The 17,898-nt window shown below is 35.4% G+C and overlaps 1 protein-coding gene across 1 annotated transcript; it reads left to right on the top strand.

Moving 5' to 3' along the window:
- Positions 1-80: 80 nt before the first annotated feature.
- On the top strand, positions 81-17,586 carry LOC117332291 (tether containing UBX domain for GLUT4-like). The gene is made up of 18 exons (XM_033891180.1): positions 81-197; positions 956-1,014; positions 1,411-1,632; positions 2,336-2,417; positions 3,343-3,416; positions 3,858-4,419; positions 5,928-6,005; positions 6,621-6,667; positions 7,045-7,069; positions 7,309-7,381; positions 8,541-8,613; positions 9,311-9,453; positions 10,991-11,053; positions 11,552-11,604; positions 12,767-12,818; positions 13,134-13,206; positions 14,684-14,862; positions 16,435-17,586. Exons 1-18 carry the CDS (start codon positions 120-122, stop codon positions 16,443-16,445), a joined length of 1,947 nt encoding a protein of 648 aa, XP_033747071.1. The 5' UTR covers positions 81-119; the 3' UTR covers positions 16,446-17,586.
- Positions 17,587-17,898: the final 312 nt, after the last annotated feature.

Below are 17,898 nucleotides of genomic sequence, written 5' to 3'. Positions count from 1 at the left end.
TCATATCTAAAATTAAGAGTAACAATAAGTGAATGAATAATATTTATGAGAAAACTGAAATTTAGAAATTAATCGGTTGTTTTTAATGATTAAGGGACACACTTCCGTTGTAAACAAGCATGGCGACCATTCAAGTTTTGTGTCCGAATGGACGACGTCAAAATGTGAAAACGACGCCTAATACGAAGCTTTTACAGGTAACAAACGAAAATATAATGTATATTTTATACCAATGACACTTTTTTGTGCCATGGGAAAAATGAGTTCATTTGTCTCTATCATTAAAGTACTAGAAACACCGCTGAATCGTGAGATCACCTAATCAATGGAAATGAAACTTAAGAAAAAGCAAGTCATGATCAGAAAGAAGGGTTGTTACAGAATCTGTAGGACCTAATTACATCGATTTATAGGTATTTCAGACTATTTTTTATATGCAAGACTAGACATGCCACAGTCCCTGTGGTACATGTATACGATGTATTGTGGCTTTTCATCAGGTTGGGGGAAAACCGCCAACTTACGTATAATTCGCAAATTATGGATTTGTTACTGAAATAGCAAAAATCGCTTAAACAGTAAATTTTGCAATATATTCTTCAATGGCGCATTAATTTACGACAAGCTTGTTAATATTTTACTGTATAATGTTTACTGAAAACTTTGTCTACTTTGTTATACTCTACCGGAAGTATTTCATCAAATTTTAGTACTTTCTAACATGCAAATTAATTTTTGTTTTTGCATTTGTATGATTGTTTCGTGATAAAATAAATGCGACTTCTGCGATTTTTTTCTTAAAGTTTCTTTTAGAGTGATTTTGGCTATTTTTAGTAACAAAACTATATACCTGAATTGGCGTATGATATTGGTAATTTCCCCAACCTGTTCATGTTCAAAATTAAATTCATCATATTAGGATATATATAATAGAATAATCTCTTATTTTACACAGATTTTGGAAGATGTCTGTCAAAAGCAAGGGTTCCTGCCTCCTGATGATTATGGATTTGTGTAAGGGGAAACACTCTCTAGCTGTTGTATTTATATATATCTTTTCATTTTCATTCTCCAGAAGATGTTTGAATATCATATTAAAACCCTGCATACTGTATAAATTATACTTTCCTGTACTTTTGAGCTATTTTTAAAAAAAAATTAAAAAAAAATAGGATTCAGAAATAAAACAAACAATATATATATAGTTGATAGATATAATTAAATAAGTTTGTAACTGTAGAATATTTACACAAGTTTGAACATTGGACAACTATTTACAGTCCAATGTGTTCAGACATACAATGTGCAAAAAAAAGGTACACAAAGCATAATTCATCATTTAATTTGAGTTTAGAAATCACTTTTTTTTACAATATTAAAAATAATCTCATTACAATGATTTATATCCAGTCATGGTAACAGTAAGAAGCAGCTTGACTTGAGTCTGTCAATGCGCTATGCCAACTTGGCTAACAATGCCAAACTGGAACTGGTCAAGTCGCAAACCAGTCGTGCCATACAGGATATTACCATCGCTCTTCAACTGGAAAGTGGCACACGTTTGCAGGGAAAGTTCCCCCCGCAGACCTCGCTTTGGGACATACTTGTCCACTGGGAAGAAAAAACAGACAGGTATATGGTTTACGTAAAATAACCAAACTACAAACTTTAGGCAGGATATTCAACCCTGAAATTATTTTAACTTATTTTGAAGTACACTTGCAATTGGGAGTAATACGAAGTCAGTTAATGTTGCTATGATCACTCCATCATCAGCTCTTTCTTATATAATTATTTATGATTTTGTGATACAATATCTATATATATACAGTGTCGAAAAGGTAATTGTTTTGAAACAAAATGTATACATCATTACATCGTCATGTGTGCATATAATCTGACATGTTATAATATATGATATTATTAGAAAGACTTGACATTCTTTTAAAATGAAAATAGATTACTGGTAAAAAGAATCATAAACTGAAAACCATTGAACCACAACATTAGTATTATAAGGTTTCTCCAAAAAGTTAAATATGAATATCTGTTGCATTGATAAAATAAAAAGGTCTATTTTCAGTAATAAGCATTTTAATTTTTTAATTGATATACCAGTATTTGAAACATATCTTTATATAACAGCATGTGCATTATTAAAAGGTTAATATGTCACATTGACATGGTGTTCAAAAACTTGTTGAGAATTCTGTTACATGTGCATTGCAACACTTCATTCAACAGAAAGAATTAAATAACTTGTTGTCTGCAAGTTTTATAACACATGTCCATTTGTTATCTGATGTTTACAGTTAACATTTATTTATCATGATAGTACCTGTAAAGGTGAGCTGACAAAGGTAGATGTTACACACAATCCTCCGATCCAGCCTGTCTGTATCTATATGAGAGAGGAGGTAAGTACACAGGTTATAAGAACTGAGCTGTGAGGATTATACAATCCTCCTACCTTGCCTATCTCTCTGGAGGCCACATTTCCATTTCAATTTTGCAGACTTCTTTTCTGGATTTCTGCTCTTTAATAATTGGTCCCTATCACCACTGACAAGTCCTACAAGAACAACTCTGCTGTATAATGTCCCTAGCACCACTGACAAGTCCTAGAAGGACGGCACAGTTGTATGATGTCCCTATAGCACCACTGACAAGTCCTAGAAGGATAATTCAGCTGTATGATGTCCCTAGCATCACTGACAAGTCCTAGAAGGACGGCACAGTTGTATGATGTCCCTATAGCACCACTGACAAGCCCTAGAAGGACAACTCGGCTGTGTGATGTCCCTAGCACCACTGACAAGTCCTAGAAGGACAACAAAGCGATTAGATGTCCCCCAGCATTACTGACAAGTTCTAGAAGGATGAAACAGCTACATAATGTCCCCAGCATTACTGACATGTTCTAGAAAGATGAAACAGCTTTAACAACATCTTGTAATAATCAACCATATCCACCAGAATGGCGACATTGCCTCACTGTCATTGCTGACACTGAGTTTACCAGTACACTGTCATTTCCGACACACCGACTCAGACCCATATAGTATTGGTAAAGTCAGGTTTCACTGTATGTTTTGTAGACTAGTGTTAAGGTCAAAGTTCAAATTTTAGTGAAGGACTGACCATGGTAAAAGTATACTCATTCAGGTACAGTGTAGTTGAATAAATATTTACCTGCTTATCTAAACATATTAGGTACATTTACAATTATATTGGCAGAATAAAAATAATATTTTCTGACTCAGAGTATAGACCAACTTGGAAAAGAGTATAGACCAACTTGGAAATAAAATATTGAGTTTTTACTATTTGTTTTGTTTTCAGGTGATTGGAGAAATGGCTTTGAATGCAACTTCTTTACGGAAGCTTGGTTTAACAAGTGGGAATGCTGTGATCAGGTAGGGGCCTATACTGGATAGAATCTGCCTAATTATATAATATCTAAGTCCTCCTTGGTATGTCAAGTTCTGCACCTAACTGTATACCTTATGAATAAATTCTTAAATCATTTCATATCAATGGCATGTACTAATTGCCTCTTGGAAACCTCATGGTAACAGCTACACTCAATCATGCAAATTCACTTTGTGTAATTGGATGAAAAAAACATTTACTTGTAAAAGAATAACAATTATTTTGAAAATGATATATTGCAAAATTGTTATAATATTTGATGGTTTTTAGTTTGACTGACAATGATAAAAGATACTGATTTTTGAGACACATGTATAACCATGTTTTAAACTACCCTCTGCTACCATTGTAAAATACTTTCATTTTGAAGGACAGATTTTGTGTTTGAAGAATTCACTTTTCACTATTTGTTGTATTTTCAACAGGTTGACACACAGAGCTGTAGATGAGAGCATGATGACAGATATTGTGAATCAATTGGAAAAGGAGAAAGCAAAGAAAGCCAAACTTGAACAGATGACCAATAAACAAATAGAGCCAGAAAAAGAGACAAACAAGATGCCAGAACCGACTGCTAATATTCCACAGCCTGGCATACAAAACATTCATAAAGGCAATACTGACATTGTAGCAAATAAATTTGATTCCGAGGTAAAAACATCTAAAACAGACTCTAATAGGAGTGTTGTAAACGAATCTCCTGAACCAATGGAGATAGATCAGAATTCATCTAAATCGTCTGTTTCCACGGAAACATCTGCCATGGAGATAGAGTCCGGGGCTACAGGAGTAGCAAGAGGTCAAAGTTCAGAAAGTGGGGTTCATATGACAATGAGTGGAGTTCAGACTTCAACTGGATCATCAAGAGGAGGACAAGGTGCCTCAGGATCAAAGAGTGCAATTGAGTCATTGCGAGAGATGAATATCCCCGGAGTGGAGGTTTTCACACCACAAGATTTCCTTAATTTGTCCCCAGATGAACAGAGGGTGAGTTTATAGTCACTGTGACAATTACTGATTAAATATGATTGAATTCAATTACTGATCAAATCTGATTGAATTACTGGTAGGATAAATGTTTACATTTGAAAAGAAATATTATTGTTAGAAAGTGACTACATGTATATACAGTATAGGCAGACTTGCAAGCATGAATCTCACTTTGGACAGTCACAGTGAAGTTCCGTGGTATACATGGACATAATTTTTGGGGTAATGCCCAAGTTCTTCTTGTTTTGACTCGCCTCCGTCAGTGATGATGATTATTGGAGTGTGGGGGTGCACAGGGGCGCTAATTAAAAAAGAGAGAGTTTTTTTCTTTATTTTTTTTTTATTGTGACCTAGTGTTTTTTTATGAGGGATTCAAGGACTGAGTGTGGTATGTGGGCCTTGAAGCCCTCTAGTAAGGTGCACTGTACTGGTGCTACCGAGAGGAGGTTCCATTGTGTGAGGAAAGAAGGAGAATTTATATGTGTCCTTGGTAGCAGATATGAGTTTGTAAATGTAGAGGTGTGCTTGTCTGGTTCTAGAGTCTGTTGGGTGAAGGATGTTGCTGTATTCTAGATGGCCAATTTAAGTTGTCTAGCATGTCTTGTACTGAGCTTGTGTTGTGGTATCTGTTTTGTACGTATCGTGCTGCTCTGCGTTGTATTTTTTGTAACTGGTTCATTTGACTTGTGTTGTGAGGGTCCCATATAGAGGAGCAGTACTCCAGTTTGGGTTTAACGATGGCCTTAATGCATGTTCTTTGATGTGTTGTGAGTTTATTTTTAGGTTCCGTTTCAAAAATCCTAGTGATTTGTTTGCGTTTGATGTGATGTTGTTTATATGCGTGTCCCATTTAAGGTTGTTTTGTAATGTTATGCCGAAGTACTTGCTGGAGTCTACTTGTTGTAATGTGTGGTTGTGGAGTTTGTATGGGTATTTAATTTTTGTACGTTTGTTGGATGTGGATATGATATTGCATCTGTCGGGGTGAAAGGTCATCAGCCAATCATGTTCCCATTTGCCAGCTGCGTCTATATCTTGTTGTAATTTGGTTGCGTCATTGATGTTGTGTATTGTTTTGTAAATGAAGCTGTCATCTGCAAATAGTCTAAGGGTGCTTTGTTTGATGTAGTCTGGTAAATCATTAATGTAAATGAGGAAGAGGATGGGGCCCAAACAGGTTCCTTGAGGTACTCCTGATGTTACTGGTATTTTATCTGAGTGCTACTGTTTGGGTGCGGTGTGTTAAGAAGTCTGTTATCCATGCGAGTGTGTTCACAAGTTATAAAGGTATTACAATTAAAATAACTGTCTTCAAAAACTGGACACTTGATGTATTGCATTATAATTTTTCAAGAATCATCTATTTATCATTGCATTCCTGAAACTGTATCGCATGAAAGAAAAAATCCAGTGTCCTGACAACAAGTGTATGACATTTATCAGATTACAAAAAAAATGTTAGACAGCATATCTCAGTTATATGTCTTGTTTTGTTGTTTCTGTAGATAGCTAAAAGATTAGCAGCTGCATATGCTAAGCGGAATGACCCAAAGATCAAACAAGCTCCATTCGCAGATTTTAAAGTAAGCATTATAAAAATATTTCTGTGTCAAATGCTTCATATGGTACTTAAGCAGTTGTTGAAAATCATATTCTCAGTGTTTTAAGGCTTAAACAAAGCTGTCTCATCTGTTTTACCTGTCAAATTTAAATATATGTGTTGCATTATACATTTGACACGAGATTCATACATATATAGTGAAATCTTTATTTGAAACGTGTAGAATGCCATTGTGGAATGAACCATGTTAATATCAAAGAAAAAATGTCATGCAAAAGATGTGAAATAAATTTACAAAACAGCACAGTACTGCAGTTGAATTACAGTAATTTGGTAGTTTGGCCTTTACAAATTACTAGCAAGTGTATATCAATGGTATAAAAATCTGATATAAGCCAACAGACCAGATCAGAATACCTGGATGACATTTATTCATATTCAGAGTTCCAAATATGTATTGAAAAAGAACATGTTAATAATAAACAGTAATAGTTTAGTGTTGTACACATGTGCTTCCATGACAGTTTATATACTTTATAGAAATGGAATATTTTAACAAAAATGTTATATCCATATGGTACCTGTAGTCATATTTAACCAACTTTTTTTATCATTGCTACATGTTTTATAATTTCAGTTTCCTGAAGAAACAAAAGGAAAAGATATATACCACAATGAGCTGAGGTAACCACAGGAACTATACAACCTTTAAGTTAAACAGATCAATATGTATACCGATAATTCAGGGAAAGTAGGTATCGACTAAACCCCTAGAACCTGAAAATTTGCTCAATGACTGTTGAGATATCTAGAATTAAAAAAACATGTTTGTTTGTTTAGAATGTATGTTTTTCCTGTTTCCTGAGCTAGCTGGATAATGATAATATTACACATACACTTTGAGCCAAGTTAAGTGCTCTTCTGTTAATACAAGTTAGTGTATCTTAATTTAAATCACTCAAATTATATAACTTGATTTCCTTAAAATATTTTGTTTAAAAATAATGTTGATTATTATTATATAAGATGTCACTAAATTAACATACCTTGTTTCTTTGCAGCTCTGTTACAAAGGAAGATTTCCAGGTTGGTTATTTTTTTTTAGATTGCTTATTTCATAGAATTTGTAACATATGTACATGTACATGTACCGAGAACAATATTACTGGATAAAATTTTCTATGTAATTGTCCACATTTCCAATGGAGGAATAAGAATTTAAGACATAAACTTTAAATATATTGTTTAAACTGTTGCCCTTTAAAAATATTTTGTTTTCTTCCAAATTTTGGAATGCCTTTTAATGTGAAAACCTTTATTTCAAGCCATGTGACAGGGAAATGGTGCTTTTCAGTGCTGAGGAACCAATCAGCTCCCCAGTGGCAACTTCCTCTCAAGGTAATAGTTCAAACAAGATAACAGTAACACTGGGTGTAGGCAGTACCACAGGGGAATAATATAATCTATCATGGGTCTGTTCCGTGGACAGGGATATCTCAACCCAAGTGTAAGAGTTTGGCCAGTCAGCACGAGGCTTGCCGAGTGCTGGCCAGCCAAACTCTTACACGAGGGTTGAGATATCTTTGGTCGCGGAGCAGACCCATGATTGATTATTTTTCTCACATACTTGCAACCAAAAGTTTTTATGAAAGTTTTTCATCGCGCCATCTTCAATGCTCCTTGGAATGTGTGTCAAAATTTATGACGTCATCATTTACGACTTGGTTACTCAACGTAAAATGATGACGTTATGTTATTGTGAGCAGCGTCATATAGCGCGTGTCGGCTGTCTTTACCCACCCTGTGTAAGATTGATTTATCTTTTTCCTAGCAACCGCCCGATAACCCTGTGAAGTATGGGAGAATCGCTTATCCGTGGTTGGGGCGGGGGTCGGGGTGGGATTGCTAACTGCTTGTCCTTGGTGGGGGACGAGGGTGGAATCGCTAACTGCTTGTCCATTTGGGGGGAATCACTTTTACATAAGGAGAATTGCTCTAGATAGGATTTTTCACCTGGTGAGTAATGTTAAATTTTAACTTTCAGGACAAAACTTAAAATTTAGCAAAGAGACTTTGAGATTTGGAATCACTATAAATATTTTCTGTCTTTACTCATCTAAAATTTCAGACCATGGAAATGGACATTTCAAAAATGAAAAGAAATATTTTGAAATGCTCTTTCTGGTAGTTAATAACTAATACATAATAGATTATTGATTTAAAAATTTGTGGTCTCCCTCCAAACTATGGAAGGTTAGCAAGAAAGAATTTAACATACATGAGTTGGGAGACAAAAAAATCACTCAGACACACATTGCCTCTTGTGTAAAACAAAGTGCATTTTGTATTTAAGCTTTTTAATTCTAATGGACTGTATTTTAAAGATTTGTTAATATTTAAAGTGTCTCTCTATATTGATAATAAAATCATAAATAAAATTTAAACTTTAATTTTTATTTCTCATATCTTAGACAAAATTGTACTTGTTTGACAGTGATATTTGATAAGAATTTATTAACTCAAGATTTAGCAACATTTGTATTTTGTTTCATTGTAGCACTATCAGATGAATTCTTTGAAGTCACAGAAAAAGATGTGAGGAAAATGATGATTGACCTGCAAAAGCAAACGTAGGTATAATGTATATATAATATAAATAAATGTTTTGGGAGAAAACTGAGTAAGATACACTAAGCAAACTTTTGCCAGCTTAACACTCATCCTTCTAAGGGGGCTAGATAGCTCAGTCGGTTAGAGCGCCGGCCATGTAACATCGGGAAGTCCAGGTGTGTGGTTTGACACTCCCTACCCATGTTAGTTTGTATTTCTCAGGAAGATGAGAAATGGGTTGGTCTTTGCTGTTGTGGCTGTGTTCTTCTTGAGCAAGACCCTAGATGAGGATATTTGCTGGCTTTTGTTTTTTATCTCACTGTGGGTGAAGTCCAAAGAACCTATTACTATACCACCGGCATTGGCATCAGCATTACCTTCTTACTTGACTGTGACCTTTGACCTAAAAAACTTATTATCAATTTCAACCCAATCGGCGAGCAATGCTGTCTTTGACAGCTCTTGTTAGTAATTTTAAAATGTTGAGTTTTAATTTTGGCAATAAACATGATCCAAATGTACAGTTAGGTACAGCCTTACTTCATTAGACTGGGGTATGTACTGGCCAGTACAGCAACCTGGTGATAGTCAACCATTCATGGCTTCAGATTTGTCCCTGTAAACATAGACATTCTAAAGAAGTAATACATTTTGTATGTCTCTAATTAGAATTGATGGAGATGATCATGAGTAGTCAAGACTGTTTATATTTTGCAGTGAGAATGACCAGATGCTGATAACACAATCAATGCGTGAACTTAAACGGGAGGAAAAGTACAGTAAATACCAGCGAGTGGTCATAAGGGTCCAGTTTCCAGATAAATTGGTATTACAGGGTCTGTTCAAGCCTAAGGAGACAGGTTAGTGGTCAGTCACTCAGCCATACATAGAGTTGATGTAGGTTAATGGTCAGTCACTCAGCCATACATAGAGTTGTTGTAGGTTAGTGGTCAGTCACTCAGCCATACATAGAGTTGTTGTAGGTTAGTGGTCAGTCACTCAGCCATACATAGAGTTGTTGTAGGTTAGTGGTCAGTCACTCAGCCATACATAGAGTTGTTGTAGGTTAGTGGTCAGTCACTCAGCCATACATAGAGTTGATGAAGGTAAGTGGTCAGTCACTCAGCCATACATAGAGTTGAAGTAGGTTAGTGGTCAGTCACTCAGCCATATTTAGAGTTGTTGTAGGTAAATGGTCAGTCACTCAGCCATACATAGAGTTGTTGTAGGTTAGTGGTCAGTCACTCAGCCATACATAGAGTTGTAGTAGGTTAGTGGTCAGTCACTCAGCCATACATAGAGTTGTAGTAGGTTAGTGGTCAGTCACTCAGCCATACATAGAGTTGTAGTAGGTTAGTGGTCAGTCACTCAGCCATGCATAGAGTTGTAGTAGGTTAGTGGTCAGTCACTCAGCCATACATAGAGTTGTAGTAGGTTAGTGGTCAGTCACTCAGCCATACATAGAGTTGAAGTAAGTTAGTGGTCAGTCACTCAGTCATACATAGAGTTGTAGTAGGTTAGTGGTCAGTCACTCGGCCATACATAGAGTTGATGTAGGTTAGTGGTCAGTCACTCAGCCATACATAGAGTTGTTGTAGGTAAGTGGTTAGTCACTCAGCCATACATAGAGTTGTTATAGGTAAGTGGTCAGTCATTCGGCCATACATAGAGTTGTTATAGGTTAGTGGTCAGTCATTCAGCCATACATATAGTTGTAGTAGGTAATAGGTCAGTCACTCAGCCATACATAGAGTTGTAGTAGGTTAGTGGTCAGTCACTCAGCCATACATAAAGTTGATGTAGGTTAGTGGTCAGTCACTCGGCCATACATAGAGTTGTTGTAGGTTCATGGTCAGTCACTCAGCCATACATAAAGTTGATGTAGGTTAATGGTCAGTCACTCATCCATACATAGAGTTGTAGTAGGTTAGTGGTTAGTCACTCGGCCATACATAGAGTTGTTATAGGTTAGTGGTCAGTCACTCAGCCATATGTAGAGTTGTAGTAGGTAAGTGGTCAGTCACTCAGCCATACATAGAGTTGTTATAGGTTAGTGGTCAGTCACTCGGCCATACATAGAGTAGTAATGCTGTAAGAATGTTACCAGGTATGCTGCAACCAACAATATCCTCTTCTGTGATGATTTAATATTTGATAATTTCTGTAATTTCATTTTAAGATATTTCATATGGTAAAAAGAATTCTGAATTGTTATGAAAATCTGTTTTTGAGATTCTCTGCAGAATATGATACTGCCATTTTTTTAATAAAACATTCCTGAGTTTATTATTATATCATGTTAGTTCTTACGTACTGATATATGATGAGAAAGGCATATTACGATCAGACGGAAAAAATATACTTCAACTTCAGAAAAGTGTTATTGTGATATTTCAGTGTTTCAAGTCCACAAGTTTGTAAAAAGCCTACTTGAAGACCAGAAAACACCATTTTATTTGTGTAAGTGATATTTCTATAACTTACTATTTAAACTGAAAAAAGACATAGTATATTTATTTAGGTACATTTTGTATATTGTTATGAAATGATTTTACCTGCACTAAATCTACATCACTATGAAAAGTATTCTACATTTGTTAACTATGTAAATGTAATAAATACTTATCTCATTATGGTAAACATACATATTTTGGTGCATTCAAATTGTTTTACCAAATTCTAACAGATAAGTGTAATGATGAATTAGCATGCCAATATTATTTGTCATGAAATATTGAGTAGAATATATAACTGTCATGATTATGGAAAAGCTTTCATCGCTAAAATAAAATGACTAAAATTTGTACATTTACAGTACATTTTTTTATTATTATTAAATGGAAATATTTGATCTGAATTATGTATTATTTAAATGACAAAGTTTACAGTAATAAGAAATTAGCCCTATGGGAAATAAACATACTGCCTGTTTGTTAGTTTTGGATATGTTTGTTACAGATACCTCACCACCAAAGTGTGTGCTGAAGGATCAGTCTAAAACCCTTATATTGGTGAGTCTGTAGTTTCTCACATTGACATACTTCACATGGTGGTCTCATGGTTGCTATGGATGGGATAAATAAATCTCACATGGTGTAGGAAAAGACAGTTGACACGTGCTATGACGCCACTCTCAATAGGGAGTCACAGTGGTCTATTGGTAGGATGAAAGGCTACGTGACTGAAGGGTTGTTAGTTCCCTGCACCGGCGATGTGTTTTATCCTTGAACAAGATACTTTACTTCGTTGTGTTCCAGTCGACTCGACTGTAAATGAGTATGTGGTAGGGCAGTGCAAGAAATGTTGTGTGTAACCTGTTAGCTGCGAAATGGCAGCTCCAGCTGCATGCTCCACAGGAAGTTGAGAAATGGCAGCTCCAGCTGCATGCTCCACAGGGAGTTGAGAAATGGCAGCTCCAGCTGCATGCTCCACAGGAAGTTGAGAAATGGCAGCTCCAGCTGCATGCTCCACAGGGAGTTGAGAAAGACATTGGCTGGTTGCTAAAGGCCCAATATCCACAGATAATAATCTATGAACCACTTTGAGATGGCTATGTTGCTGTGATATAGCGGTATATAAAATCATTTTATGAAGCATAACCACATTGCAAATTGATAAGCCTCGTGCTGACCAGCCATACTCTTACACAAGGGTTGAGATATCAGTGTCCATGGAACAGGGCCATGTAAGATTACATTAATCCCAAACATAGGAACCAGATTGTCCACGGGCAGTAATCAAAGAAGTGACAGAGGACTTGGTTTCAGGTTGATGTTGAAGTTTATGGTTATTATTACACTATTGTTGGGATATATGTTCTATATATATATATATAGCCTTGTGTAATATAGAGTTTAATGTGTTCGGTGCTTTTTAATATGCCTTGTTGTTCTGTAGTCACTGTTCCAGTTAAGGCCAATGTCACTGTTACTAAAATAGTAAATAGTAGTCAATAACTCTTTTCTCATTTTCATTTCCAAAAGGTAAAGATCACAATTTAATATTGTAATATAGATTAATAACCAGTAAATATTTAATGATTCCGGGAATATTACCATTTTGATAAGTTTTACTTGATTGAAAGAGAGGGCCAAAGACAGCATCATTGATTGAACCATTTGGCTTTTGCTCACATAATGAAGTAACTAACCATACTTGTAAATGTACTTTCAGGCTAATCTGGTGCCAGCTACGTTAATGTATTTCGGATCCGAAGTTTCAAAAGGTATGTAACAATTATAGATGTTTTTTTCTCTACATGAACATTTATGGAAACTTCACTAGTATTGTATTCTTTCTCATAAAACAATGTGTAGTCTGTTGGAAATTCCAAGTAAATTAATTCAGTATCAGGGCCGGAGTTTCGGGTATTATTACTGCAGCTACCATTGTCTATGTATAGTAGTGAACACTTTCTTTTTTATTCATTAGGCCTTTAGTGACATTGAGATGTTAGATATTGTTCATAACATATTAATTTACTACTTCATTTAGTTAGAATGAAAGTTAAGGATTTCCATGCTTTTTTGTTTATTTACAGAACACTATTTATCAGCCAAGCTGATGGAGGGAATGGAGTCAAGAAAAGTTGCAGATGACAAATTAAATACATGGTATTACATTGAATTAACAAAATTTCTGTTTTTAGTAATTTCAAGAGTATTAACAACTTTATATGTCTTGTGTAATAGCTTGCTCAACATCTTTATATTATCAGTTTGAACCAAATTTTATATTTTCCCTTTTATAAAATCAGTATTGGTTCATTCTTTAATTGGGATACCGAATGGTGAAGTCCAATTAGAGTAGTAACTTACCAGGGCTACTGAATGGTGAAGTCCAATTAGAGTAGTAACTTATACCAGGGCTACTGAAAAGTGAAGTCAAATTAGAGTATGTAGTAACTTATACCAGGGCTACTGAATGGTGAAGTCCAATTAGAGTAGTCACTTATACCAGGGCTACTGAATGGTGAAGTCCAATTAGAGTAGTAACTTACACCAGGGCTACTGAATGGTGAAGTCCAATTAGAGTAGTAACTTATACCAGGGCTACTGAATGGTGAAGTCCAATTAGAGTAGTAACTTATACCAGGACTACTGAATGGTGAAGTCCAATTAGAGTAGTAACTTATACCAGGGCTACTGAATGGTGAAGTCCAATTAGAGTAGTAACTTATACCAGGGCTACTGAATGGTGAAGTCCAATTAGAGTAGTAACTTATACCAGGGCTACTGAATGGTGAAGTCCAATTAGAGTAGTAACTTATACCAGGGCTACTGAATGGTGAAGTCCAATTAGAGTAGTAACTTATACCAGGGCTACTGAATGGTGAAGTCCAATTAGAGTAGTAACTTATACCAGGGCTACTGAATGGTGAAGTCCAATTAGAGTAGTAACTTATACCAGGGCTACTGAATGGTGAAGTCCAATTAGAGTAGTAACTTATACCAGGGCTACTGAATGGTGAAGTCCAATTAGAGTAGTAACTTATACCAGGGCTACTGAGTGGTGAAGTCCAATTAGAGTAGTAACTTATACCAGGGCTACTGAATGGTGAAGTCCAATTAAAGCATTTATTTATACCAGGGCTACTGAGTGGTGAAGTCTAATTAGAGTAGTAACTTATACCAGGGCTACTGAATGGTGAAGTCCAATTAAAGCATTTATTTATACCAGGGCTACTGAGTGGTGAAGTCTAATTAGAGTAGTAACTTATACCAGGGCTACTGAATGGTGAAGTCCAATTAGAGTAGTAACTTATACCAGGGCTACTGATATGAGATATGGTAATGTTTGTTAGTTTCACATGTACTGAAAACTTGAAAAATTAAGGGAAAAGCACTGTTTGTTAAACTGTATTTGCACAATGGTAGACACATTAAAACACATGTACTATATATACAGATAGCTGTTTACTGTACCAGTATTTACTGCTGTGATAGCCGTATACTGTACCAGTATTTACTGCTGTGATGAAAGAGGCCGCATTATAGAGGGCAAAAACAGAATGCATATTAAACCGACATACAATCCTTTATAAAGTATTTATTGTTAACCAAATATACATATCACATATTTGTATTGTAGCCTTCCTAGCAGTGCAAATCCACAGGGATCAGAACCAGTCAGTGGTCCAAGTGGGGCCTCAGCAGGGACATCATCAGGGGCCTCAGGGGGTGCACCTCGGGATAGGCCGCGTCCAAAACAGAACATACAGCCATCCAGTGGTGGTAAAGAGCCCGGTGTCCCCAAATGGTTCAAATCAGGTAAGGGCATACAGAAATAAGATTATTTTGCATTCAAATAATTTCTGTCTTATGTAGTATTCCCCAAACCATTGGTATCAGTAACAACTTGAACAAATTCTTAACACTAAGATTTCTACAGTGGGCTCCATGCTACTACCAAAAAAGGTAGTGTCACCAATTTCTTCACCTGGCACACCTGTTCATATTACTGACATAGGTGGCTGAACGATAAGTTGTGAGCCTCATATTGAAGGAGGTACTCAAGGATGTACATTTTAAGTCCTTTTATTCTCTGACTATATAAAGGGCCGTGTACCCACTGGTCTCATTTGGTTAGTTTATATCGACGAGGTAGCCCTCTAAAGTAAACAAGACAAGCGGCTTTTGCAAAATGGACAGAATCGGTTAGGGTGAAAGAGTCTGTCATTTCCATGGCTGCCATTTACGATTGTGGCTTTAAATTGATTGACATTTGCCTAATTCACCTTATCTCACATCATCAGACTTTCATCTATTTCCAAAACTGAAAACAGCTCAGGCACCCTAACCCTAACATGCAGCGATGACTTTCTGAACAGCCAAGAAAAGGAGTTCTATAAAGTGGCATTGAGGCCCTTAAACACCGCTGGCAAAAGTGTATAGATACAGGAGAGGGTTATGTTAAAAAATAATACAATATGTCCGGCAAAATTCAAATCCTTCATTATGAGGCTCACAACTTATCAATCAGCCCTCATATACTTCTAGCGATAAATATGTTGGATTGTTACTGTGACATGTTGGATTATGTAATACTGTTAAGTCATAGAAATGTTGGAATGTTACTTTGACATGCTGGATTAGATGATACTGTTAGATAGATATGTTGGAATGTTACTTTGACATGCTGGAATAGATGATACTGTTACTGATAGAAATGTTGGATTGTTACTTTGACATGCTGGATTAGATAATATACTGTTAGATAGATATGTTGGATTGTTACTGTGACATGCTGGATTAGATGATACTGTTACTGATAGAAATGTTGGAATGTTACTGTGACATGCTGGATTAGATGATACTGTTAGATAGAAATGTTGGAATGTTACTGTGACATGCTGGATTAGATGATACTGTTAGATAGAAATGTTGGAATGTTACTGTGACATGCTGGATTAGATGATACTGTTAGATAGAAATGTTGGAATGTAACTGTGACATGCTGGATTAGATGATACTGTTAGATAGATATGTTGGATTGTTACTGTGACATGCTGGATTAGATGATACTGTTAGATAGAAATGTTGGAATGTAACTGTGACATGCTGGATTAGATGATACTGTTAGTGATAGAAATGTTGGAATGTTACTGTGACATGCTGGATTAGATGATACTGTTAGTCATAGAAATGTTGGAATGTTACTGTGACATGCTGGATTAGATGATACTGTTAGATAGAAATGTTGGATTGTTACTGTGACATGCTGGATTAGGTGATACTGTTAGTGATAGAAATGTTGGAATGTTACTGCGACATGTTGGATTATTTGAATACAAAGTGAAATAGATATTTTCCAATTTACATAATTTGATTTTCTTTTTGCAGGCAAGAAGTAATTGTATTGCTGTTCCCTGATGATGAAGTCTTAAGTCAATCTGCTTTGGAAATTCTCCTTATTTTCATCAGAATAACTGTGGAAACATGAAGCGACATGTCCAGGATGAACAGCCGTTTCTGAGTTTATTGGTACCATATTTTGTCTCACTAGACAGATAATTGACAAATTTTTATGTCTAAAAAGATCATTAACAGCAATATGTTTTACATATATTAGCCAGCAATGGTAGGTTTATTAAGGTATGTGTAGCATGAAGAGTAAGACAATTAAATTTCAAAAGATATAAATGTAAAACCTTGTAAACTAACAACTGTATCTAGCTCTGATCCATTCTCCTCGAACCATTTCTCCTTGTTCAGACTAAATTCCAAGGACAGTCGCTGGTAACTGTCTTATTAGAAATGATCATATGCTGTTAGGGTAGGAGTAGTGTCCATGTGTATAGGATCCGGGCCAAAAAGGTACATTTTCAATTTCTCATTTTTTTAAATATTTTTTTGTGTCATAAGAAAATCCTTTAAATGGAAATAGATTGCATTAAATCTGTTGGCTGGTAGTAAATTATGCAATGAACCAAAGTCACTTTGTAAGTTCTGCCAATAAGATTTGAACCTGCAACTACAGTTCATATAGGTAACATGTTCATTTTCCTACTTATTGGACCTGATAGCTGTTAGGGAATTTCTCTATTGTAGTTCCAATAATATGTCATTAAAGGTTTACCACTGTAAATTGTTATAGAATACAGTGTATAAAGCTGCAAGGAAATTATAAAAGTTAATAGTGATCTGGCTGTCTGTTGGGATCCATACTTGCCGATTGTGGTTCTCAGATGATTCTGTGCTTAAAGTAGTTTGTGAGACATGATACTGTCCATTACATTATACAATATGGTTGTAATCTTTTTTGGCCAATTGAAAATGGTTTGCAAACAGTTTCATTATCTCTCATACCTCCAAACTATGCTATAATATTACCAAGTGCTATCAACATTGACTTTGTGATTCTTATTGCTTCCAAGAAAGGCAGCCTCAATCTGTATCATGAAGAAACACATATTTTTTCACAAATGAAATATTGATAAGTAAATTTGCTGAATTTTTTGTTCAAAATTGAAATAAAATAATCTGCTGTGTAGATTGAGTTGTCCTGTGGTATCAACAGTGTAATAGCAGGGGTTACTGGTAGTATGATTGTAATATATAATTGACATCTAGTGCTGATATCAGTGTAATATATAATTGACATCTAGTGCTGATATCAGTGTAATATATAATTGACATCTAGTGCTGATATCAGTGTAATATATAATTGACATCTAGTGCTGATATCTACAGAGTTCTGTTATTTGTTATAGATAAGTCTTCAATTATTTTTTTCCAAATAATTATTGATTTATATGAAGGTTTCAACGAATAAATCTAAAATTGGTAGTATTGAAATATTACGTA

This window comes from Pecten maximus, chromosome 1 (assembly GCF_902652985.1).
Source record: "Pecten maximus chromosome 1, xPecMax1.1, whole genome shotgun sequence".
Classification (NCBI taxonomy): Eukaryota; Metazoa; Mollusca; class Bivalvia; order Pectinida; family Pectinidae; genus Pecten; species Pecten maximus.
This window is presented reverse-complemented; position numbering and strand designations above follow the sequence as displayed.

Bases quoted from the DNA above. Each gene is read 5' to 3' on its own strand.
- LOC117332291 (XM_033891180.1), top strand. From the start codon at position 120: ATGGCGACCATTCAAGTTTTGTGTCCGAATGGACGACGTCAAAATGTG. The intron at 198-955 runs GTAACAAACGAA...TATTTTACACAG, and splicing joins CTAATACGAAGCTTTTACAG to ATTTTGGAAGATGTCTGTCA. The intron at 3,417-3,857 runs GTAGGGGCCTAT...TATTTTCAACAG, and splicing joins AGTGGGAATGCTGTGATCAG to GTTGACACACAGAGCTGTAG.